Source organism: Petromyzon marinus, chromosome 40, assembly GCF_048934315.1.
Source record: "Petromyzon marinus isolate PM22_M1 ecotype Great Lakes invasive population chromosome 40, UKy_Petmar_22M1.pri1.0, whole genome shotgun sequence".
NCBI classification, from domain to species: Eukaryota; Metazoa; Chordata; class Hyperoartia; order Petromyzontiformes; family Petromyzontidae; genus Petromyzon; species Petromyzon marinus.
Window position 1 is genome coordinate 2,291,395 of NC_133706.1, and position 26,803 is coordinate 2,318,197.

At 50.9% G+C, this 26,803-nt stretch overlaps 1 protein-coding gene and 1 long non-coding RNA gene across 2 annotated transcripts; both read right to left on the reverse strand.

The window, feature by feature from the left end:
• Window positions 1-5,021: 5,021 nt before the first annotated feature.
• On the reverse strand, window positions 5,022-23,071 carry LOC116950704 (uncharacterized). Its single transcript, XR_004404061.2, has 2 exons — window positions 22,933-23,071; window positions 5,022-7,332 (listed from the first exon to the last, which is right to left on the reverse strand). It is a non-coding gene; the product is annotated as an uncharacterized LOC116950704 (long non-coding RNA).
• LOC116950703 (relaxin-3 receptor 1-like) lies at window positions 14,255-22,542 on the reverse strand. Its single transcript, XM_076073019.1, has one exon. The coding sequence runs from the start codon at window positions 21,839-21,841 to the stop codon at window positions 20,543-20,545; it is 1,299 nt and encodes a 432-aa protein (XP_075929134.1). The 5' UTR covers window positions 21,842-22,542; the 3' UTR covers window positions 14,255-20,542.
• Window positions 23,072-26,803: the final 3,732 nt, after the last annotated feature.

A 26,803-nucleotide genomic window follows, 5' to 3' on the forward strand; every position in this document is an offset into this window, starting at 1 on the left:
ATGTCTCAAATATTGGAGGAAGTAGCCACTCAGTGACAGCCTTGCTTCTCTGATCTGTGGAGATAGTGCAAAGGGCAATCCAGAGCTTGAGACTTAGTGCAGTTAAAGGCAGCGATGACCTCTTATGCGAACTGTGTGTCGACTGCCCTATCTTTATAACTGTCTGGTCAGAGCCATTTTCTATTGACATTGGGACGCGATGGGGATTCCTCTGGTCCCTACATTATTTATCATCTTCTTTGGCCACACAGTTCGAAACAATTTTCATGGCTATATCGGATCAATTTCCATATGGTACATATATAGTGTTCCAAACTCGAGACACTAGGTGGAGGTATTCTCTCTTTATTTCCGGCCTTCACAGCCTTCGGGGATAACTCCATACCGGGTGGGGGGGTCGCATTCTCTCCCATACATAAAAAAAAACAAGGAGAACCCGGTAGAGATATGAGGGGCCATCCTATAGGCTGCAAGAACTCCAGGAACATGTAGGTTGCAAATCGGACTGTGCTTCATTTGACTTGGCACAACATGGACATGAGTGTCCTATGTAAACCCTCTACCATACCGTCAGTTCGAATTTTCTTCGTACCCAACAAATCACATACCTCTTGCAATAGTTTAAGAAAAATGTTAGCCATGTTCCATAAGGAGACGTTCTGAGGGCCCCTTATCTAATACATAATCATGCAGGAACGTCTCTGTAATGGACACCGACTGATCCAGTAGGGGCCATGCCACCGGCCACTGTGACAGGTACTCTACCCCTACTAGCAGGAATTTATTTCCCCTCCGAGTGGTAGGAAATGGCCTAAGGATGTCGAGGGCCACAAGCTCATTTACACGGGACACCCCAATGGACTGCAGCAGTGGTCAGGTCAGTCTCGGCGGGGGCTTCCGGCGGGCACATTCTACACAACTCGTGAGCATGTTGTGAACGTCCTCTGCCATCCCGGGTCAAAGGAAGTCCCGTTTCAACGTGGACAACGTTTTCTGCACCCCTAGGTGCATTTCACATGGGCAGCTCTCGTTACTCTACCCCTTAAAGCAGTTGGCATAAGCCATTTGAAATGGCCCTTGGTGTCCAGAACGTGGTTTTGGGTTTTGAACTTTCATCCAGGGGCAACTGCCAAAACCCTGACAATAGATCCAGTGTGGAGAAAAACCGCGCCCGACAGGGCATCCAACGAATCGTCCATCTATGGGAGCGAATACGCGTCCACCACGGAGATCTTATTCAATTTCCGAAAGTCCACAGAACCGCAAACTCCCATCCTTTTTAACCAGGACAATGGGAGCACCCTACGCACTGGTTGACAGGGAGATATCGGCGGCCAACATATCGGCGACTGCCTGACGAACGTAGTCCTTTTCTTTCGGACTAAACCGAATTGAGTTCTGACGAATGGCAGTGGCGCCACCCATATCAATATGGTGACGCATCAGGGACGTGCGGCCCACATTGAATATACTTGTACCAAATGCATCGGAGAAGTCCTGAAGCAATGCCCGCAACTCACCAACTCTGCTCCAATGACAAATCCGGATTACCCATGTCCAACGGATAAATCCACGAGTCATCAAACACCGCATCCCGTTCAACTGTGGCCACGACACGAGTGACCACAACATCCGTATCCTCAACACGCAGCCATCGCGTGGGCCAACACCGTACCAGGCTGTACGACTGCGGTATCCAGCCCAGCACTTAATACTTGCAGTAAGGGCTCCTGATACCCCTCACTATCGTCTGAGCCCCTAACAAAGTGAGCCAATTAACTGCTCTATTGCAAGGGGTTCGAAGAACCCCACGCCCAGTGATTTTCTCGTCGAGCTGCTTTTGCAGCCTCAAGGGTACGAGCATCTGTGCACCCAGGGGAGGAACCCTAACAGTTTCATGCACCAGGACCCGAACCACAGCGTTAGCCATACACCACCCAGTAGGGGACTCCAAAAACCTCAACCGATGCCCCGATGGCAATGCCACACAACCCTGGTCCACTAAAATCCAGAGGGGCATCCTCTTCAAAAAAATCCGTCCCCAATAAACAAGGCACTACCAATGAATATGAAACCAACACCAGGCCCGTCCTTTCAATATTGCCAATCCGTATCGATGCCTTAATTTGGCCCACAATGCCTAAGCTCCCGCCATTAGCGGCAACACACGGATTATTTACTGGACTACAGCAACCCACCGTCGACAGAAACCATGGTGGTGGATGCCCCCGTATCTAAGAGCATCCGCACCTCAATACCCTGCACAAATCCACCTACCGTGGATGATCCCGCTCCCGCTGCCATGACATGGTGCACCAGTGCAGTCCATTTCCTGGACCCTTGCGGCCAACCATCATGCAACGAAGCACCACCTTAGTACCCCGTATCCTTATGAGGGGCGATGGCGTGTGTACCCGACACTGACTGCAATGGGGATGCATGAGGTGGCTGTGTCGGCCGGGTGTGTGACAAATCACAACCTGCCTTTGGACGCAGAGTGGACGCTGACAGGGCAGAGGATGGCAAAGTCGGGAAAAAACTTCCCCAAATTAGCATGGCAGCCCCTGGATATGTGGCCCGACAGGCCACACCTGAAGCAGGTAACGGGGCCCCGCCTTGGCGGAGGCAAGGTTCCCCTCCGCTGGTCCCGTCGTCGTCCCGCTCTGACTCACCCACGGGCTCCAACCACCCGACGCACAGGCCCAAGGAGACTCTCGTGCTCCTGGTCACCCTCTTCTCCTGGAAATCCAGCCCCGGCCGCCACCCCAATACGTCGCAGGTTAGTCGGCCTGGATGCATTGGGCTACCCGAATCGAGGACAGGTCGTCCTCCTGTGGCTGGCAAAAAAGTAATTTAATTTCCCGAGCCAGAGTCACGAGTTTCTCCAGCACCAGAGAATCCAGCCCTGTCCGTTCCATCCTTGGGTACGCATCATGGCCCAGCGACAGTAGTGTGCTGTGGAAGGCGAGGGGCGTCTCCCCCCGACTCCGCCAACTGGGTGTATGCTTGATGCAGCGGTGGTAAACCTCGGTAGGCGTCATGTAGGTACCTTGGAGCATCAGACCTCTCGCCTTCCACAAGGCTTTCTTTTATAGCCTCCCACAACAGCCCATGCCTGGGCCCAAGCCCTTCCTGCTTTCTGCCGAAAAAACTAGCCTGAAAACAGGCTAGCAAAGGCTGGCACAACTCCTACACCTCCAGCGCAAAAGTGCATCGCACAAAAATATTACTTATGTACTCGTCCGAATTACAGCCCCTTGCGCATTTAGGGGTGTGGGCCATATGGCGGGAATGCATAAACGCCCTGCATGGCAACCTGTCCCAGGCCGCCAACCAAGATATGTCCTTTTGCGTCTTAGTTAAGACCTCAGACGCCACTTTCTCCCATATTTGATGGTGGCGGGCACTCCGTGTCCCTGGTACCTCTGTGCAGGTTTCCCTCTTGGCAATCTCGAAAAGGACACTTCGTGGATGCCACGACTTCCTTACCAGGGTCGGCACGTATTCTGCAATGTACTTGTTTACCACGGCACACAGCCACCCTATATTGTAAAAATATGAGGCCTTTGCCTGGGACATCTGAACAAAATAAGCAGAGCATATTATAAACAAAAACCGTAGTCAGGGTATGTGTGACGTTAGGGACTCCCCTCCCACCGTTTGCAGGGTGTTTGTACGTGGTCTCCCCTCTCCACCCGGTCCATCCCGCCTTCCCAAATGAACTAAAAAAACAATGTCTCCATACAACACGACATTTTCGCGTCTGGTGGGAAGATGTGCACCAGGTAGTTGAGCGCAGGTAGCATTTCTACCTTCAACACTAATATCCTCCCTTCGATGGTGAGGCTTCTGGTCGTCTACCTGGCCAGCCTGCCGTTCACAGCCTTTATTTTTTTCCTTCCAGTTCTTTTTTGCAGATTCCTGCTGATAGAAGGCGACCCCCAGGATCTTAATCCCTTCTACCTGCACTCAGTTGTGTTGGCCGACCTTCAAAAAGCCTAGGGTCTCCAAAAATCATAATCTTGCTCTTACTCAGGTTAATTCTGGATCCTGAGGCCAAATGAAAAAGTCTTGCAGTTCCAGTACCTCCCAAATCGAGGAGACATCCCTGCAGAACACCACAAAATCATCCATATACATTGCTATCTTTTCCTGTTCTCTACACCCCAGGATGTGCACCCCTCGAATTCTCCGATTGGTTCCGACCGCCTGGGCAAACGGTTCCATGCAATGACGAATAGGACTGGCGACATGGGGCACCCCTGTCTCACGCCTGATCTAACTGGGACTGCTTCAGAAAGGACCCCATTTATCAAAAGCCATGCGTGCGAACACCGAAAACAAATAATCATGCGATATGCGGTCAAAAGCCTTCTGGTCAAAATTAATAATCCCCAGTGGTCCTCCCCCATCAATCGTGGTCTCTAGGACCTCCCTTAGTAAGATAAGATTGTCTGAAATATGCCTACCTGGGACCACACATGTCTGGTCTGCATATATTAGTTCCTCTACCACTCTTTCCCTAGTCGTGCTGTGATGGAATGTCCGTATTTAGCAGGGTAATTGGGCGCCAGCCCCCAAGGTCACTGCGGGCCCCCTTCCCCTTATATAAGGGATATTACCCCTCCCCTCATGCACTCTGGTACTGGACCCTCCGCCAAAATTTCCATGTATAGTTGTAACAAGTCATGCTTGATGGTGCCCCCGAATTTGGCTTAAAAATCGGCCAGTATGCCGTGATTCCCTGGTGTATTGTGCAAGTGTAGACCTCGCACCGCCTCATCCAGTTCCTCAATTTGAATTTGCTTATCCATCTCATCAGGAGCCCTGACCTGTTTAATTTATCGAAGGAAATCCCGGGTTTCTCCATTCTTCATAGCGTTTGATGAAAGCCCTCATTACTTTCGTCCGCTAAGACACTCACGTTCATCTTCCAAATCCCTTTCCCTAACCTTAATCCACCTAGAATTCGTAGCCTCGCCGTAATCAGTTTGTGATCCGAAAATGAGAACGGTTCAGTCTCCACATACTCCGCTTTAATTTTAGCCGAGACAAAGAAAATCTATTCTTGAAAGCAGAGATCCCGAACTATGGGCCCAAGTGAAACCTGGACATGCTGGGTGCAGCAATCGAAAGGTGTCAGTTAAATCAAAATCCTTAACTAAGGCACTGAGTTTCCGAGAAGAGGTGTCCATCTTCCAGCCCCCAGAAGTAGACAGCACATTTGACAGGCTGAGCAGGCAGTTGAAATCACCCCCAATACGACATGCCTCTGCATAACCAGCAGGGCAGCTATATTACCCCATAGTTCCACTCGCTCCGCATACCGCGTGGGGGCGTATACGTTAATTAGGCGTACTGGAGCACCGTCGTATGTGGAGTTGACATATTGCATACGGCCAGGGACCACTTCCTGGGCCTCCTGTACCTCAGCCCTTCTACGTCTTAGGAGGATGGCTACCCCAGTGCACTTAGCGTTGCTCCCGGACCAGAAACAGTGTCTGTCCCAGGACTTAAACAGCTTCGCCCGGCCGAGGGAGTACGGCAGGTGGCATTCCTGCAGGGAATGTCTTTTCTTAAAGTTTGCAGATAATGCACCGTTGCTCTACGCTTAGCCACACCCCAGATTCCCCTCACATTGACTGATGATATGGAGAGCTCCATGACCAGGGGTGTCTAGTCCGGCTCAGAGACATCCTCCAGCAATGAACAGTTCTTGTCGACCAAGTCCAGGAGACATTCAGCACTCATGGGTTTCGAGGAAAACCCCCACTCTCTTGGCTCGTCTTGGTTGTTATTTCTTATTCAGATGTAACCAAGTCTGTTGAAGAGTCTGACAGCTGAGGGCCTTCCCAGGGGGCAGATCAGGGTGAAGCACTCTGTGTCCTCCGCTTCCTCTTTGCTGTCCTCTCGAAAGACCCCTTGTCACCTTTCTTCTGTTGCACCCCTTCGCCCTCTGTCGCCTCCACCTCCTCCGCCTACCAGCCACAGTTGGTTCAGGGGCCCCCTCCTCCATCTCATTGGCTTCGGGCCCACCTTCCTGCCGGCTCGCGGATGCTTTCCCATCCTCAGACGACACCTCCCCCTCCTCCCTCTCGTCCAGCAGTGGCGTTCTCAGTCCAGCCATCTCTCCACTCACGCCATCAGTTGCCCGGTTGCTTGGTGTGTGCTCCAACCCAGCCTCAGTCGTCCCTCTGTCCTCTCTCTCAAATGTCTAGTTATGTGCCCGGACCATATTTGCGTATGATTCCGGGAAATTCCGGTACAGATGGTCCTTGCTCCCGCAAAGATTACATTTGTGCTGGGACTCTGCACTCTTCCACTACGTGGTACAGCGCTTTGCAGTGATAGCACATTCGCGCCTCACACGCCGCTGCCAGATGGCCTCTTCCCCCACACCTCCTGCAGAGTTTGGGTTGGCCCTTGTACACGATGTAGTCCTGACTACCGCCAATATTAAGGGCACTCGGGATATGCTGCAGGGCCCCATCCAACCTCACCCACCACTGTCTGGCACCTGTCCAGATGCCTAGCGAGTCTTGGACCCACTTGCAACCCGACAAATGGCAGTGCTGTTACAACCATACCTCCACATCGTGATCTGCTAGTGTCTTGTTATACAGGAATTCAGTCACCATTTTCGTATCCAGTTTTGACAATAATTGCAGTTTAAGCAGCGACAGATGCCTCTCGCCTGCCTTTTCCTTAAAGCGAGTCAGGAAACGCTGCAATATGTTGCTCGTCTTAAAGCTTCCGCCTGGCAAGGCTATTAAAACAGGTCCATAGGCTCGGCTTGTAGCATCCCCACCACCACTGTCCGTACAAAACTCGAGCGGTCCATGGTCACTTCATCTGGTACGTCTTCCTTGAAGGCCACCCGAACACAGTTGTGTCGTCTAGCGTGGACCGGTGTGAAGCTCACCCCCGGTCCACCTCGCCATTGGCCCGCTCGTTCCTGGTACCGTCCTGCCCCTATAGGCTCAGCATCTACCTTAATGGTCTCGCTCCGATCGCCTTGTGCCCACTGGCCAGCAGAGGCATCTGTTTCTGCAGCATTCTCGCTCAGCCTGGCAGAGACCACCTCCCTCTGCACCGGTACCTCTGTTCCCCTTGGCAGCTGCCTCCAGGCATCCCCCACAGCCTGCCGCGTTTCAGTCGAGGTTGCCGCCTGAGCTGCATCGCCCTCCTTCACTGACCTCTGTCCTCCAGGTAGTCGAGTCGCGGCCATTTCCACCTCAGCAGCTGTCGATGGGGCTTGGTCGTCCTTGCTCATCTCGGTAGCTCGGCTGGAAAAAAATGGCAAAGCAGCCACTGGCCTGACAGCCAGGGTGCCTGCTTGGGGCGAGGGAGAAAAGATGATCATGACGACGCCAGCTATTTTAAAATGTATTAATTCCTCAGCAATGAACAGACCGTTGCCGGGTGGCAAAAATGCGAGAAACCCACACCACAGCCCGTGCAGGGGCTCTTAACGCGTCGCTGGAGGAAAGCGAGACAACTTTACTACAGACCCGTGTGTCCATTACACCGGTTAGAGAAATAAAAAACAGGAAAGGAGCGGCAACCTGGCACCACACCATTTTGGGTCAGCAACAAGATACGACCGTGGCCGCCGTAACAAACACTTGCACGTCCCTTCTCCGAGTCAGAGGGCATCCCCAGGCCCAGTCTCTCATTCGGTTCCACACACGGGGGGGGGGGGGGGGGGGGGGTAAAGGCCACCGCCATTTCTCATTCGGTTCTCCATTCTTACCCATTCCACCTCCACTTTTTCAATTAGCCATCTGGCCAAGCAGCATACCTCTAGCGGTGACATATGCATGCCTTTCATCTCTCGCCTGCATGCTCTCTAGAGAGCCTCCTTAATGGCCCCAATAATGGCCCATGCCCAGGCCCAGTTCCCTCCCGCCTTCCGTCTAAAGAGCCCCCAAACCACATTCGGCACCGTTGCTTCAACTGAACAAAAGCAAGACAGCAGCGGCCCACACAACTCCCACACTTCCTGCGTGAAAGGGTACTGCACAAGGACGTGTACCGAGCTCTCATTCGCACCGCATCCCCTCGGGAATTTGTGGGTTCTGGCCATGTGACGGGAGAACATAAATCTTCTAAAGTCTAATCTGTCCCAGGTGGCCAGCCAGGAAAGATCACGTCGCCTCCTCGTCAGGGCTTCCGATAAAACATTTTCCCAGATCTGGCGGTGCATGTTCCCCCACACTCCTGGCACCGCCGTGCAGGTCTCCTTCTTGTCCATCTCTGACCGTATGTCTTTTGGGCACCATGTTTCCCATTTCGGGCCAGCCCGTATTCTGTAATATAGCTTTCAAGCACCGCATTCAACCACCCCTGCGGCCAGGCAAGCGGTATGCCTCACAGCAATGAGGCCAACCCCAGCCTCCGCAGGAGCCATGTCAGTCTATATTGCAAGAAATACGAGGCCTTCCCTTGGGGCCCTTTGAAAAAAAATAGGCGCAATGTGTTGCACACAAAAACCGTGTTGAGGGCGCGCTTGACATTTGGGGCACCTCTCCCACCGTTCGCAGTACTCTTGTACATTAGTCCTCCTCATGCGGTCCATTCCTCCCCCCCTCCCCCCCAGATGAACCTGAAGAATATCGTTTCCAAAGTTTTCGCTACCTGCTCGCCCGGCGGGAACACATGAGCTAAGTAGTTCAGTGCTGGGATGACTTCTACCTTTAACACTAAAATCCTCCCCTCTATCGTGAGGCACCTGTCTGCCCACTTGGCCAGCCTGCCCTCCACCACCCTTACCTTCTGACTAATTCCGCTCTGCCGAATTCTCTCGGTGAAAAGCAACCCCCAGGATCCGGATCCCATCTTCCAGCCATTTTATCCCTGGTGGGCGGCCCTCCAAAAGCCTGGGGTCTCCAAAGGTCATCAACTCGGTCTTCTTTACATTCACCCTGGAGCCCGAGGACCGGTGGCAGAGGTCCGCGAGCTCCATAACGCCCCAGACCGAGGACACGTCTCTACAGATCGTCACCACGTCGTCCATGTACATTAGAACCTTCCCTGGTTCCCCGCTTCCCAGTACATGCATTCCCCTAATCTTTGGGCTCTTTCTAAGGGCCTGGGCAAAAGGCTCCATGCACAACACGAACAAGACTGGGGACATAGGGCAACCTTGCATTACTCCCGACTCGATGGGCAACTCCTCTGAGAGTACTCCATTTACCAGCAGCCTAGCCGTGAGCTGATTGTACAGCTGCCTCACCCAACCTACCAACCACCTTCCCACCCCCATTCTCTCCAGCACAGCAAACAGGTAGTCATGAGAGGTGGTTGAATGCTTTCTCCTGATCGAGGCTCAGGAGCCCCAGGGGTCCGCCCCTTTCCATTGTATTTTCCAAAACCTCCCTTATCAAGACCAGGTTATCCGTAATCCGCCTGCCCGGGATTGCGCACGTTTGATCTGCCACAACTACCTCTCCTACTACCTTCCCTAGACGTGCCGCAATAGTTCGCCAAAATTGTATAATCCGAGTTCATTAAGGAGATGGGGCGCCAGCTCCCCAGGTCATTCCGTTCCCCCTTCCCCTTAAAGACGAGGGCAATTACCCCCCTCCTCATGGAATCCGGCACTGGGCCATCCTGCAGAATTTCCCTGTACAAACTCAGTGTTTAACCGTGTTCTAGAACGTAGTATAAAATTCAGCTGGAATCCCGTCTGGGCCCGGCGTTTTATGCCTACGTTGTCCTATCACAGCCTCTTTCAGCTCCCCCAACTGAATTTGTCCCTCTATTCCCCCGGGATCTGTGATCCCCAGGTGAACCTCTCCCAGAAGGGATTCCCTTGCCCCGGCCTCCGACACCTTACTCCTGTATAGGTCCTCATAATAGTCCCGTGCCACCTCCACTATTGATGCTGTAGATGTACATTTTCCCCCGTCAGGGCTTACCACCTCCCTGATGAGGTTATGTTTTCCTACGTCTTTTGAAGAAAAATCTTGTGCACTTTTCTCCTTCCTCCACCGCCTTGACCCGAGCCCCAAAAACGAGTTGTGCTGCTCGCGTCTATACTGTCGGAGGTAATTTTCTCCTTTAGCTGCCCTATCTCCCTCATAACTGGAAAGCCCAGTTCCAGCAATTTATAGGCCCTTTTCGACCAGTCATTCTACCTTCAATTTATTCCTGACGCTCCTCCTCCTGCTCTGAGCCTGGAAAAACTCCCTAGTCCTGTCTTTTACCATTTCCCACCATTCCACCTGGGTGCCGAAACAACCCTGCAAGCTCTGCCATTCATCGTACCTCTTGACAAAATCCCCGATCACCATTTCATCCTTTAGAAGGCTTACTTTCATTTTCCAGACCCCCCTCCAACCTCAGGCTGCCCGGGATTCGAAGCTTTGCAGTCGTCATCTTGTGATCGGAAAAAGAAAAGGGTTCTATCCCTGCACCCTCCGTTTTGCCTTTGGCGGACACGAAAATAAAATCTATCCTCGACTGCTATGCACCGGAGCTGCTAGACCATGTATACCCCGGCCGAATTGGGTGCATCAATCAAAAAGTATCCGCCAGTTTGAAGCCCGTTCAGTTTCCTGGTGGAGGGGTCTAGTTTCCTGCTTCCGGATGCCTGTATGACATCTGTCAGGCAGAGCGGGCAGTTAAAATCCCTGCCCAATATAACGTGCGTCAGCAACAGGGCCGCCACGTTATCCAACAATTCCTCCCGCACAGTGTACTGTGAAGGAGCATATATGTTAATCAAGCGGAGTTCCGTGCCATCGTAGCAAACGTCAATGTAGTGGAGCCGGCCGGGGACCACATCTTGGGTCTCCAGTATCTCCACCTTTCGGCTGCCCAAGAATATGACGACACCAGTGTTTTTATTAACGTTACTCCCTGACCAAAAGTAACGGCCGTCCCAGGGCTCTATCAATTCCGCCCGGCCGAAGGAATATGGCAGGGGGCATTCTTGCAGGAATATCATGTCTTTTTTCATTGCTTTAAAGTACTGTATAACTCCTTCTTTGGTTCTTTCGGTAAAGTCACGTATAACTGCCGTTTGTCTGGCCCTGCCCCAGATCCCTCGCACGTTTACCGAAGCCACCGTAAGTTCCATGCTCTGCGGCGTCTAATCTGACCCCGACACCTCTTCCAGTACTTGGTACACTCTCTAACACGTTGTGTTTGAACAGTCCTGTGTGTGTGGCGTTGCCTTCTCTGCGTGCGTGTTTGAGCGGTGGTATTTGCGCTTGTAGTTTTGTTGGCACACTTTTTGTGATATATGATTGTGGTCGATACTATCGACATGCCAGGGTTCTGGGCTGTTCTTTGTGCTTTAGGAGTCCTTGCCTTAATGATTGTGATGGGCAAGGCTGTGTTGGCTGGATCATGTAGCCCGCATGCCCAGACACCGCATGCCTAAGCAGCTTTTGTTTGGCCGGATAGAGGGGCCTAAACAGGTGCGACATGAGCTGGAAAAGAGATGGACTGACGCGGTATGGGAGGATGTGGAGCTGAGTGGACTTTTCGAAGACTGGTGCAAGCGGTGTCAAGATTGGCCTCTTGTGGAGGAGGCTCGTGAAGGACACTGTTGGGCAGTTGGAGGCAGTCGCCCTCCAACAACAACGGAGGGCAGAGGAGCGACGCTCACAACAACTTGCAGCTAATATGCAGCAAGTTGGCACAGTAGGTGGCTCAGCTGGTGCATCTGCCAGTCATCTCAGTCAGCCAACCCATGGCACCTGGGTTTGTCCCGTGACCTTCTGTCAGCGAGCCTTCGACACTACACGTGGCCTAAAAGTGCACTTGGCCTGGCACAAGTGCCTTGGTGACCATAATCGCCCCTTAGTGGCGAATGGCGGCTGTTTTTGCTGATATGATTTATAACAACATAATACACCGTTATAACATGAACAACTTTGCTGTACCCACCTCTACCATTGGATTGCTTTGGCTAATACCACTTACACTGCATGTGTTTTTAGCTATGGGGGAGGGGGGAGGATTGTAAAACTCCCGAGGAAACCCATGCAGATGAGCGGGAGAACATACAGTGAGGGAAAAAAGTATTTGATCCCCTGCTGATTTTGTACGTTTGCCCACTGACAAAGAAATAATCAGTCTATAATTTTAATGGTAGGTGTATTTGAACAGTGAGAGACAGAATAACAACAAAATCCAGAAAAACGCATGTAAAAATGTTATAAATTGATTTGCATTTTAATGAGGGAAAGAAGTATTTGACCCCCTCTCAATCAGAAAGATTTCTGGCTCCCAGGTGTCTTTTATACAGGTAACGAGCTGAGATTAGGAGCACACTCTTAAAGGGAGTGCTCCTAATCTCAGCTTGTTACCTATGTAGTGGAGTAGAAAATACACATGGGAAAATTGGCCATATACAGTACATACAGTGTGGGTCATGTAAGGTCGGGCAGGTGATGAAGTCACGGGTGGCGTAAACAAGCCAAAGTAATTAAGGGAGTCAAGGGACGAGGGCTGTGATTGGTCGAGAGGCTGTTAGCGTTAAGTGGCGGTGTCACGGAGTCTGGGCCGTTGGACAGGTGTGGAGCTGGCGGGGAAAATGCCAGCGAGGCACGTGGCAATTAATTAAGGCTGATTGGAAAGGGGATCAAAAGGCTAGGTGATTTGGACGGCGGGGGAGTTGGCGAGAAGTGGAGACATCAGCGAGTAGAGAGAGATGCGAAGAGTGGAAGCCCGGCAAGTGTTAGTGAGAAATAGATTGAGAGCCGAACCTAGAGGACAATAAATAGAGTTAGCATGAGCAGAGTGAAGATTAGGGTATAGGTGGGTACAGGGAGAGTTAGAGATAGACAAGTCACTGTGTGTGAGGAGATAGACAGGTCACTGTGTGTGAAGAGATAGACAGAGTCACTGCGTGTGAAGAGATAGACAGGTCACTGTGTGTGAAGGCGAACCGAGTTCGATTCCCGCTCACGGCCAACACCAGCAACGATTATCTGAACTGGTCCTGGGCCTCCCCTAGGTCGACTCAGCTTCAAGTGAGTACCTGGTGCGGTGTGTAAACATCGCCACTGGGGAGGCAAAGGCGGCCGGGCATGGTGTTGGTCATCCAACCCCTCGTCTGCCGTGCCTGCCTTCATAGGTGCTATTCGCTAACAGCACTTGCCCCAACAGCCTGTTAAGGATATATGGGAGATCTTTATCTTCACACAACAGGCAGCCCCTTTGAAGTTCCATTCAGGTGTCTCTCGAGAGCACGCACCGGCCTAACCCTCACCGGTACCACGCATCCAGGGCTGGAGTGAGCACTCGCCTGTGCAATGCACGCGGTCGACGCTCGCCTACAAACAACACTCGATAACATCACCTGCAAACTAACAGCAAGAACTCTTGCCTGCAAAGACATCAACATCTGCAAATCGCTTGCACGTGCAATGTCACCTGTATGATGTCCGTGGCACTTGTATGCAACGTACAGACAGGCTGTAAACTCTGACCTGTATCATGTCTCAGCTGGTCATTCCTCCCGAGGCCACTTCCTTCCTAGAGACATATCTCCTTCTGCTCTGACAGACGAATATCCGTCATGTCCCGCTGCTCCTAAGTTCTGTCCATTGATGCCAGCTTCATAGACCTCCCAGAAATCGGACAATGCCACGTGGTCTACGACCGTGAATGATCTGGCCCCTCAATAACCTCCTTAGCCCCCCCCCCCCCGCCGTCCCCCCCCACTCACCTACGCATCCAGCCAGTATACAACCGTCCTCCGTGAGCAATAACTTAATGGGCATATACTTAAGAGACAGTGGGGAAAATTTAGTCCTCAAATTAATCGACCACAAGACCTGGAATGCTCTGTCAGTGATATCGGTCAGCCTTGGCGACATCAAAATCAGACCTTCATTGTGCTCTGGTGCTGCATGTAAGGGTCGTTATCTGTCCAGGTTTGACGCGGAGCTAGGGTTGCCGCCTGTCCGGTTTGACCCGGGTTTATCCCTTGACTGAATGTAGTAGTCCGAGCGTTGGCATCTGTGTTCGGGTGGCAGTCATTGATTTGTGCCGATATCTGGTACCACTCGTGCTGCGTGGAACGTTATCCCAGGATACTGCAGAGTATCCCCCCTCCCTCTGGTGGCCAAGGCTACGAGTTGGGGCCCCCTTGAAAAACATGCGATATGTTTTGAACAGTTTAGTATTGGAAGTAATACCGTTTGTTTGTTACCGTAAAGAAACGCAATGTAACGTAACGAAACGTCATTTGCTTTGAATGAGAGTAACTTGAGTTAAAGAACATTGGACATAGAACTCCGTACTTGGGATATTTATTTCATTCAATACGCGTCAATTATATTGCAAACAGGTACTTACGGAGCTGTAGTGGCTGCATTTTGCAAAAGACGGAGCGCCCCTACAACGTTAAATGTTCGAGACCGTGAGCATAACGATGATGTGACCAGGCAAGATGAGCCGCAATATCGGATAGCATCTCGATGCGACTGTGCGAGACAAATCAAATATTGGGGCCCCCATCTGACCGATTGCCACACCCCCGGAGCAGATAACACTATGTAACACAATTTTTGTTCCTGGGTAGTAAGTGTTATTTCTTTATTGCTTATGCCTCAAAAGTTCAGAAAATGGCTATTATTCCTCACAAACTTTACTTTTGTGACCAGGACAGTGATATTTTGAAATTTACCTATTTTGAATGAGAAAACGGGCGAATTTGTGTCTTTTCGTTCACTTAGAGTCAGAAAAAGAACCAACATATGAATCAAAATTAACATGTATTTACACTAAAGTAGTAAAAAAATGATTACAAAAAATGTAGACACCAAGGCGCACTACCACAGGCGGGACTGGCCACAGCGGACCGAGTTCTCTGTGGGGAGGAACAACGTCAAGTGGGAGCCACTGGTGGACCCCCGGAAGGTGCTGATGCCACCACTGCACATCAAATTGGGTCTTATGAAAAAATTTGTCAGAGCTATAGATAAGGAGTCGGCACCCTTCAAGTACCTTCAAGACTTCCTCCCTAAGCTGCCTGAGGCAAAGGTCAAAGCCGGTGTCTTCGTCGGACCACAAATAAAGAAGATCCTGGAGTGCAATGAATTTCCCAAGAAGCTCACTAGTAAGGGGAAAGTGGCTTGAAACAGCTTTGTTAAAGTGGTTCGTGGCTTCCTGGGCAATCAAAAGGTCGAAAACTACGTGGAGCTGGTTAAGACTGGTAAAGAACTACGGCACAATAGGCTGTAGGATGTCCCTCAAAGTCCATATCCTTGATGCTCATCTTGATAAATTCAAGGAGTACATGGGAGCGTACTCGGAGATGAAAGGCGAGCGCTTCCACCAGGATATACTGGACTTTGAATGCCACAACCAATGACAGTACAGCGAGAACATGATGGGATACTACATTTCAGGGCTGATTCGTGAAAGTGATTTACAGTATAATCGTAAATCTCGAAAAACTACTCACTTCTAAATCTGTTGTATTAATTTTGTATTACTTTAGTATAAATGCATATACATTTTTCTTCATATGTTTTTTCTGACTTTATGTGAACGAAAGTACATAAATTCGCCAGTTTTATCATAGAAAAAGGTAAACTTAAAAATATCACTATCCTGGTCACAAAAGAAACGTTTGTGGGGAATAATAGCCATTTTCTATACTTTTTAGGTATATGCAATTACGAAATAACACTTACTACCCAGGAACAAAAATTGTGTTACATAGTGTTATCAGTGGGGTAATAACTACATTATCAGTGGCGTAGTAACTACATTATCAGTGGCGTAGTAATTACATTATCAGTGGCGTAGTAACTAGATTATCGGTAGTGTAGTAACTACATTATCAGTGGCATAGTAGCTAGATTATCAGTGGTGTAGTAACTAGATTATCGGTGGTGTAGTAACTACATTATCGGTGATGTAGTAACTGCTTTATCAGTGGCGTAGTAACTACATTATCAGTGGTGTAGTGACTACATTATCAGTGGCGTAGTAACTACATTATCAGTGGCGTAGTAACTACATTATCAGTGGCGTAGTAACTACATTATCAGTGGCGTAGTAACGACATTATCAGTGGCAGAGTAACTACATTTTCAGTGGTGTACTAACTACATTATAATAGTTACTACACCACCGATAATGTCGTCACTATGCCACTGCCTCCATTGAAACTTTCGCTTCGTCAGAGGTCGCTCACTCTCCTGTGCCGATCCCTCCCCCCGAGTCTGGTACTCTCTCCCATCATCCACTCAGTGCTGTCGACTCCCTGCTGCTTGTCAAGCACAATTAGATTTTCTTCGAGCCGTGACAATCTTTTTTTTTACAAGACAACAACGTACATTTGTAATGCGCCCTTTTCTTAAGACGTCTCAAAGAGCAGGAACGCACATGATGAGGGAACGAGAAGGGAAGAAGAGGAGGGAACGGGGACAGGAGGGAACGAGAAGGGAATGAGGGAAGGAACAAGGGGAGGAGAGAAAGGAAGAGTGGAGGGGTCCGTGCGTTGGGGGGGGGGGGGGTCGTGGAGGGAGGGCGGGGGGGCTAAATACATAAATAACCATACTTCGCTGGAATGTCTTAGGGTTGCACTGTTGTGTCCAGCGCCTTGAGACGCAGTAGCATTTATATGCAACATAAATCTCAATTGTATTGCAAAATATTTCGTGGTTAAACCTCACCTGCAAGACAAAACATACGGCTACTTCATATACACGTAGTGTTCGACTTTACGTGGACAACTTCTGTCTTCAAACAACGCTTTATTTACAACATTCAACATGTCCTCCACACTCCACAGTATCCTGGTCACCACGGCTCGCTCGCCGTGCTCCGCTCGTCTCGCTCACCACCTTTGTCTCCCCACTATCACTTCACTTGCTTCGCACTCAACGACTCCCCATTCAGCAACTCCGCACACAGCGTCTTCAGCTCCGCTATCGCTACGCTCTCTCCACTGCTGGCTATTCTCCTCAGCTCCTTCGCACACAGCGACTTCGCACACTCCGCCTTCAGCTCTGCTACTGCTACGCTCACTCCACCGCTAACTACTTCGTCTTGCTTCACAGTCTGTCTCCGTCTCCAAACTCTGTCTCCAAACTGTGTCTCCCCCCAATTTATCCCCATTCTCATTACCGCTAATTAATTGGCCCGCGTGCCTCCGCACGCTTCGCGTCCTCAAACACCTGCCTTTCCCCAGACATCTCGACGCCTCCTCGCCCTTGACAACAGCCACAGCCAATCACCGCCGTTGCTGATCCTCTGGCTTAATTGGCCCAACCGTTACCTCATCATCCCAGCCTTTGCACCTAGCTGTCCTAACACGACCCACGCTGTTTTCGCCTTCTCCACAGGCTAACCCAAGATAACCCACACTGTCCGTGTGATCATGCAATCGCGCAGTTTCCACAACACACCTTCATACTCCACTACATACACATACAGATATATACACACACTACACAGTTTGTGTGTTTAACTCTCACCCGTATGATAACATCTGTTTTACTATTCACCATTATTACGATGATGATGAGATTCAGAAATTAGAAACGGGCCCGGAGCATGCCTCCTTAAATGAAAGCCGACAGAAGAAGGCCTTGGTCCGCAAAGGCCACAACGACGGCCGTTTGGTTGTCTACAGCGAGTATCGAGCAAGGCCTCTCAGACTCTCCAGACGCATTGTCATGTGGCTCCTGAGTGGAGATGTTTGGGACAAATCCCCTTCCGTGTACCTACGGCGTGTAACTAAGGGCACAGCGATCAACCCTTGCAATTGCCAGATGACGCGACATGCTAGCGGGGCCTCCACTGAATGCGAATTCTAGAGGGCTTTTTTGGCCTACTCTTTCGCGTTGACCAGACGTGTTGGAAGAGGTGGGGCTACCCACACTCTTCACCACTTGCGACCTGCCTGATCGACTGTGACGGTAACCCGCCCCTCCCCCATTACACCAATGGGTGAGGGGAGATTCAAGAAACTCGCTCCATTGTCTCAACTTGCCGGGCTGGGAGATGGAACCGGCGACCTCCTGGATTGCGAGTCCGCTGTGCTGACCGTGACACCACGAGCAGCTCCCACGCCGTGTGTGGACGTCAATCGGTTTATGAGCGGTTAAACTATCGCCAGAACCGTGGGGCCGGGGGAGTCCTTATAGTTAAGAGGTCAACACTTGGCAGTGTCAGTGAAGCTGCTACACGTCGCCATCGCTTCATTCCTTCTGCTAGATTACGTTCAGAAAGCATGACACCATAAACACGTGCACGACGCATTTGATTTCCCTATCTCACGTATACGCTGCTTAAGGATATTAAAACTCCAAAGACAAAGATCTCCCGTACAGTCCTAACAGACTGTTGGGGCAAGTGCTGTTAGCGAGCACCTATGAAGGCCGGAACGGTGAGCAGCACCACGCCCGGCCGTCTTTGTCTCACCAGTGGCGATGTTTACACACTGCAACAGGTACTAATTTGAGGCTGAGTCGACCTAGGGGAGGCCTAGGACCGGTTCAGATAATCGTCACTGGTGATAGCCGCCGTGAGCGGGAATCAAAGTCGGCTTGCCGGGTTCGCAGCGCAGTGCGCTAACTGCTACACCACCGCTCCCCACGGGTGCTCAGTACACGCACCCCCACACACAGCACGAAGTGTGTAGCACACAGCAGAACACGGTACATCAATCACCAACTCCACACATGATACACTTCAGTCATTGTAGGCTGCAGAACAATGCACATCATGATGCAATGCTAAAAGTTGAAATCATTCCAGGATTAACGCGGTAACTTCACCATCATTATCATCACTATCACCGCCACTGTCATCACCCATCATCATCACTACTGCTTTGATCTTCCACGAAGCTCATGGTCCATCCTAAACCACATACGCGCAAACCATGACATATGTGGACACCTGATGCACAAATGGAACCTCTCCAGTGTGTGACTGTGGTCATCCAGAACAGGCCGTACAACGTGTAATGACGCAATGCCCGATCCACAAATACGAAGGAGACATCACAGCGATGATGATACACTCCGCTACTCCTGACGCGGTTATCTGGCTTGATAACCATGTGAATGTGAAATTGTAGTTGATGCTCTGCACCTACATGAGCAGCCGTACAAAAGAAGAACATTATCATCCCACTGAGGCTGGTAACATGAATCTGCGCGTCTTTGCGCAGTGAAGTCGAGTTATACTTGGTCCCGCCATAGGAACGAGGAATATCCATTGCAGATGAGCCCTGCACAGTTGCTGATGAGATACCGCCTGTCGAAACCAGTGCAGAGTTGTTCGTCTTGAATCAATGTTGCTCAAATGATGCACTCCCAAAAGGTCGCATGGCTGACGGGCTGTGTAAGTATAACTGTGATTGTTTGAGGTGGAGAGACGGACACGCACACATTGCTGCTTATTATTTTCTGCTGCTACTGATATCGCTGTTGCTGGGGGCGAGATGTTAACGATCTCGCCTGGTAAACAGGTCGTGGATTCGATCCCCATCCCGACCCTGATGTCTCCTGTGTATTTGTAGTTTGCGTGTCTCTCTCCCCATAGTCGCGTGGCTTTTCTCCAGGTCCTCCGGCTTTTCCTTCCACATTTAAACTCAACAACACGCGTTTAGAGTATTTGGCTGCTATACATTTCCACACGATGATAATAAACTTCGCTGAGCTTTCATTTGTGATAGCCGGGCCGCTTCTGAAAACGAGCTACGTTAGCTCAGTGGACCTTACCTGGTCAAATAAAAATTGTTTATATTCTTGGTTCTTTCGGTAAAGTCACGTAGAAGGGAAACAATGAAATATATTTTTATTATTTTATTGTTTCCCTTCTACGTGGTGACTTTACCGAAATAACCAAGAATATGAATCCCTGCAGTCACGAAAGCTTTAAATCACAAATAAACATTGTTTAGTTTTAGCTTCTGCTGATACTACTGCTGCTGGTGTTCGTACTGCCACTCTTGCTGCTACGGGTGCAGCTTCTGATGCTGGTATTCTTAATTCGAATTATTATTGTTAAGAATTATTATTCCTAATTTCAGTTATCCAGAGAAGCCACAATGCGTCCCATGATTATTTTTTCACTTTCGCAATAGGGGGATGGCGATGATTGCGAAGTATAGTTAGGTCGACTCAGCCTCAAATGAGTACCTGGTGCGGTGTGTAAACATCGCCACTGGGGAGATGAAGGCGACCGGGCGTGGTGCTGCCCACCCACCCCCTCGTGTGCCCTTCCCGGGCCTCACACGTGCTGATATTCGCTAACAGCACTTGCTCCCCACAGTGCGTTACAGGATTGATCAAAGTGGCGGTATGAATGGAAGTGCAGCAGCTTCCGCTGCTTGTAGTGGTGGTGGTTATGACGATGCTGCTGCTATTGGAACAAATGGCCTGGTGCCGCTGCTACTGCTGAGTTACGAACTCCTGTGCTGGAAGTGACTCACTACTTACAGGAGTGCACGTGGACAGCTGCTGCTGTTTACTCTGCGAACACCGGCTGTGCTGCCGCTGACGTAAGCGGCGCCACTATTGGCCACGCGATTGCTACTGCTGCTACAGATGTCGGCTCAGCGTTCCTGCATAGGCAGCGCCACCTGCCCCTGGGCGGATATCATATCCCCGTCCGCTGCCTGAAGCAGGTCGGCGGCGCACATCTGCTGCAGCTGCTGCTGCACTTGCAGCTGCTGCTGCACTTGCAGCTGCTGCTGCACTTGCAGCTGCTGCTGCACTTGCAGCTGCTGCTGCACTTGCAGCTGCTGCTGCACTTGCAGCTGCTGCTGCTCCTGCATTATCGCCTGCTGCTGGAGCTGCTGCTGGGAGTCGCGCGGCTCCATGGGCCGTACGCGACAGCGGCGCGACGCGGCAACGGGAGAGCCGCACTTCGCGCAGCAGTGCAGGGCGCGCGCCAGGCGCCTCCTGAACTCGGCGCGCATGAGGCAGTAGAGCACGGGGTCCAGGCAACTGTTGGCGTGCGCCAGGCACACGGTGGCGGGGAACACGTAGGTGTGCGCCGTGTAGAAGGCGCTGCCGAAGGGCACGGCGTTGTGCTTGACCAGCACGCCCCACAGCGTCACGGCGTGGTTGGGCAGCCAGCAGAGGAAGAAGGAGAGCACCACGACGGTGATGGAGAGCGTGACGCGCCACTTGCGGCGCTCGCCCGGCACGCCGTGGCGCCGCAGGTAGCGCAGCAGCAGCAGGTAGCAGACACTGATGACCAGCAGTGGCAGCGCGAAGCCGAGCAGCACCTTCTGCAGCTGGTAGAGGCCGAGCCAGAATTGGGCGGCGTCCTCCGAGCCGGGGAATCGAACGAGGCAGAGGACGTCGCCGGACACGGCGCGAGTGCTCGCGAAGACGGCGTGCGGGGCGGCGACGAGCGCGGCCGTCAGCCAGATGAGGACGCACACCCACCGGGCCGCGGCCGACGTGGGCCTCGGCCGCGCGCGCATCGCTGCCGCGATGTAGCGGTAGCGCGTGACGCAGATGGCCGTGAGGAAGAAGACGCTCGCGTACATGTTCATGAGCGTGGTGGCCGACACGAGCTTGCACATGAGGCGTCCGAAGGGCCAGCTGTAGTCCAGCGCCACGTCGGCCGCCCAGAAGGGCAGCACCAGGACGAAGTGGAAGTCGGTGAGCGCCAGACCCAGCACCAGAGTGTTCACGGCCGACTTGCGCCATCGTTGCTTGGCGCGCATCAGCAGCACCACGATCAAGTTTCCCAGGAGGCCAGCGCCGCACACGAGGGAGTAGACGGCGGAGATGGCGATGCGAAGCCCCGCCGAGCCGTCCGCCGCCACGTCGATGTCGTACAGGGTCAGGTAGCGACGCGTCACGTTCGCGTCTCCGCCGAACAGGCGCGTCGCGTTCATCTTTGCTCGCAAACTCTCGGCGCCCGAGTGGTCGTGGGTTTTCTTCGAACCGAGTGATGATGATGCTGTTGATGGTGGTGGTCGAGGTTCGAACGATGCCGAATTGGTAACTCTGATTATTCGAGTGTTGCTACGTGTGAATGGTGATGATCTGCAAGTCGATCTGTCGAATATCAATTGTTCGAACGACGGTGAAACAAATGTCGACGATTCGAATGGGAATGTTATAATCCGACGAATGATGTGTGTTGGTGATGCGAATGCAGATGGTTTAAAAGTCGAGCATTTTTTTCCCGATAACTCGAATCCGAATGATGCAAATCCCGATCGTCGGAGCGCTGATTTCAAATCATGTCGATCCGAGGACTGATCAATTAAACCCTAGCGATCTTTCGCACCGATGCCCGACCCATTGCGCCGAACTTGTGCCCGCAAACCGCGACTTTAAATCCGAAAACGCCACCTCCGCTTGCCACTCCACTCCTTGTTGAGCCCTCGGATTACTTCCCGCCTAGCCACGCACCTTAACGCACGCTGCCATCGTTACAATGGCGGTGCCAAGTACCGTCGACGTAGAGACGCGCCCAGCGAAGCGTGAAAGAGTGAGCGGCTCGTAGCAGCGCGCGGCTCTTTATGAAGCAGACGCGACATTCAGAAATCTGCGGAAGCTCCCCGACACTACTGAGGCAGGCGACGACACTCGGGAGTGCAGGGAGAACGTCCGAGGATGTCCGTGAGAATGAATCAATGAAGCCATCGTGACGTTAAATGTCCAATTCAGAGCTCTCGCAGTGAGCCGTGCACCCACCACCTCGCGCCCGCACCTCCGATTGGCACGAGTGGCTACGGACGGTGTGAAAGAAGTTCAACATAGTCAGATAATGCCCCCCCCCACCCCCTTTAAGAAGATGACGCCACAGAACAACTCCTCGCAGTACTCGAATGGCGATTGTCATCTACGCGAGTGGAACGCTTCCAACGCGAGGTGCCCTGCAAATAGTGCATGTGCGCAGCATGTCAATCAAACCACAGCGCACGCGATCGTATTAGCTCACAACACCTCACACACGCAAAGTGATAATATAACTCACTCAATGGGCTCGTGGCAATTCCAGTGATGCTCTTGAAGGTCTTGCAAAGATGAAATCCGGAACGCACACGCAGTAGTTGAGCCCAAAACGTATCCATAAGATCACGTTTCATCATCGCTTCATACCTCGTGCTTAACGCTTACAAACACACGATGCCAATGTACAAGAGGACCGAGCGGTTCGCCCCTGCCGTGGAGTGCGACGCTCGATCCGACCAATGGGAGAATGCCGTTTACAAAGCGCCAGGTTTCGCCGTGAAATGCGTCCGGTGGATTCAGAATGTATCATTGGAAATTAATTAAAAGAAAAAAACCCCCCCTCAACATTGGCATGCCCATTTATATATAGTTTTAGTTAAATCGTCGTCTCCCACCCACCTCCAGTTAGCATTGTTACCATGAAGGCGCGTAATGTATGATTCGTACTCACAGTGGTAACTGGAGCAGCCTTCTGGATTTGAACCGTAAGCCTCGGGATCAAGCAGAGATCTCACTACCGCTGTGCCATGTCACCACTTCGGCTATGCAACACATTTACTCATACTGGAGGAATCCGATGAGCTATACATCTATTTTTCACAGATGTCCAGTAGGGTGTACTCAGCCTAAAATCACGCACAGTCATTCAAAACGGGGTGCGTCATGGTCCAATTTTTCCAATTTAGAAAAAATACTTCTGGAAATTTCTCCGAATAATTATCCCCCCCAACCCCAACTAGCTGGCAGACTAATGCCCTTGTGCCCACAGTGACAGCTGCTACTGGGGGTGCCCTTGGAATGATTGAGATGAGCCGTGATGTAAGGCACTTTGCGATGATGAGTAATTTACGTGCCATGTAATTGAAAAGATGATTTGTTAACATACGATTATTATCTGTGTAACTGTTTTTTCTTTAATTTAACAACAAATATTGTAATGATATTTTTAAAAGGAACTGGCCAAACATCTCCGTGAAAATTATGTTGGTTGATGCTGCATTGGCAGTGGTGCGCAAGGATTAAAAAAACAGCCAAATACTCAACGCGTTCATCAATAACAACAACTGCGTGTGGCCGAGAGAGGAGTGTGGGGGGGAGCTGGGGAGGAATGTGGGGGGGGGGCTGGGGAGGAGTGTGGGGGGGGCTGGGGAGGAGTGTGGGGGGGGGGCTGGGGAGGAGTGTGGGGAGGGGGGCTGGGGAGGAGCGGGGGGCTGGGGAAGAGTGGAGGGGCTGGGGAGGTGTAGGGGGGATTGACTGGCCCTTGACCTCATTGCTGCCTCTACACGACTCCTGGAGACGGGGGGGGGGCTCTGCACGATGCCATTTACTTCCCAGAGAGTTGTGGAAGCAATCGCCGTCACTTCTGAGTTAAAGGCCGCAACTCGTCCGTGAGCGACTGACTTTACGCCTCGCTCCGGTGATGGGACAGCAGCTCACACGGATCTCTCTCCCCTCCCTCTCTCTCTCTGTGTTGGACGTTCACAAAACGACGTGATTCCCGACTCCTCTGGGTAAGAGGGCTCGCTAAGAACGGTGCCGCTATTATTAGAACGTGATGGCTTTCGTGGAAAAAGAGCCCCGACCATCGACACGGGTATCACCCACCGTAATCACAGTCCACGTACACAGTATCCCGTACACTACAACAACAACACGATTACAACAGCCGCCATTCGACATCAGCACAGCATCGCTACCAGGCTAGGTGCACTTTTAAGGTTGTCACGTGAAGTGTCGAAGGCTCACCGGCAAGAGGTTTACTGGACAGACCCAGGTGCCGTGAGTCGACTGACAGATGCACTACCTGTGCTCCCCACTATGCTATCTTGCTGTATTTTAGTCACCCGGCGCTCAATTCGTTGTTGTGCGCGTCGCTCCTCCGCCCTCTGTTGTTGTTGGAGGGCGACTGCCTCCAACTGCTCAGCAGCGTCCTTCATAAGCATCCTCGAGAGACGCCGATCTTGACACGAGCCTTCGGTCTTCGAAAAGCCCACTCAGCTTCACATCCTCCCGTACCGCGTCAGTCCACCTCTTCTTTTCCGCGAGCATGCTGAATGGAAATGTCCCAGACTCATCGGAAAAACACTCGCGGGAACAACTGTGTTCCCAGAAAAGTCATCATCATCTTTACTCTTGGGTTCTATTCGGTAAAGTCACCTAGGTAAAAAAAAATAAAACAACAAAAATCACGACGTTTCGGCCACAACACAAGCGGCCTTCATCCAATGAGCTGTGACTTCTTGTCTCGTCTGTTAAAAGCTCTACCAGATAGGTGAAAACCCTCCCCGTAGAGGCTAGCAATTCTAGATTTGAAGCTTTCGTGACTGCAAGGATCCACACTTTTTGGTTCTTTTCGGTAAAGTCACGTAGGTAAAAAAAAAGACAAAAATCACGACGTTTCGGCCACCTATCTGTTAGAGCTTTTAACAGACAACGAGACAAGAAGTCACAGCTCATCGGCTGAAGGCCGCTCGTGTTGTGGCTGAAACGTCGTGATTTTTGTTTTATTTTTTTTACCTACGTGATTTTACCGAATAGAACCAAAGAGTATGGATCCTTGCAGTCACGAAAGCTTCAAATCTAGAATTGATATCCTCTACGGGGAGGTTTTTTACCTATCTGTTAGAGCTTTTAACAGACAACGAGACGAGAAGTCACAGCTCATTGGATGAAGGCCGCTTGTGTTGTGGCCGAAACGTCGTGATTTTTGTTTTATTTTTTTACCTACGTGACTTTACTGAATAGAACCAAAGAGTATGGATCCTTGCAGTCAGGAAAGCTTCAAATCTAGAATTGATAGCCTCTACGGGGAGGTTTTTCACCTATCTGTTAGAGCAGTGGTTCTTAACCTTGTTGGAGGTACCGAACCCCACCAGTTTCATATGCGCATTCACCGAACCCCTCTTTAGTGAAAAATAAAATGTGATTTTTTTCAAATTCAAGACATAGATATGTTTTTTACTGGTACACAAAATGGGCCGTGCATGAACATTACCTTGTTCAAAGAATAAAACCAACACAATGCATAAACTCACAACAAATTACATACCTGGAAATCAATGTGACTTCTGCTGTTGCCTTTGAGAGATCAGTTCAGATATGCGTGGCTTCACCTTGGCAAGTGCCACTCTCATGTCATTTTCACAGCAAAGTCTGTTCCTTTTCTTCGTTTTTATGTCCAGCATCCTCGAAAAGGATTGCTCACAAAGATATGTTGTAACAAATGGTATAAACAAATCCAGGGCTTTCTTAGCAATAACTGGATACTTGTTCATTTGTCGACACCAAAACGTTGAGAGCGTTGTTGTTCTGAAGAGTTGCTGTTGAACCTGGTTCTGCTGAATTTCAATGATTTCGTCGAGGAATTCATCATTGACATCTGCTGTTTCAACAGCAAACGTGAACGGCTGTCTCACCCATGCTGGATATGACTCTCTTGTAGGGAAATATCCGTCGAGAGACTTTGCAAGCTCATCTAAGTGCGTGGCAATTGTTAGCTTCAGTTCCGTGGATACAGAAATATCTCCGATTCCAGACACATCTTCGATCTTACTTGCACAGTCGTCCAGAAGCGGGAAGTTTGCGAAGTTATTGTTCTCTGTTCGTCGTTTCCATAACGGTAGCTTTTTTTGAAAAGCCTTCAGGTGTTCTTCCGCTTCCATGATATTGACTCCACCACCCTGCATCTGCTGATTGAGATGATTGAGAGCTGCGAATATATCAGCCATGTACGCTAAAATGAGAATGAACTCAGGATTTTTGAAGCAATCTGCATGGCAGTGTTGGTGCTCTTGCAAAAACAGGGCTAATTCCACACGCATGGCAAAAACACGATTCAGCACCTGTCCCCGGGATAACCACCGAATATTAGAATGGAGCAGAAGTACCTCAAA

What these genes read in the sequence shown, in the direction of transcription:
- LOC116950703 (XM_076073019.1), bottom strand. Translation starts at nt 21,841, where the DNA reads ATGAACGCGACGCGCCTGTTCGGCGGAGACGCGAACGTGACGCGTCGC.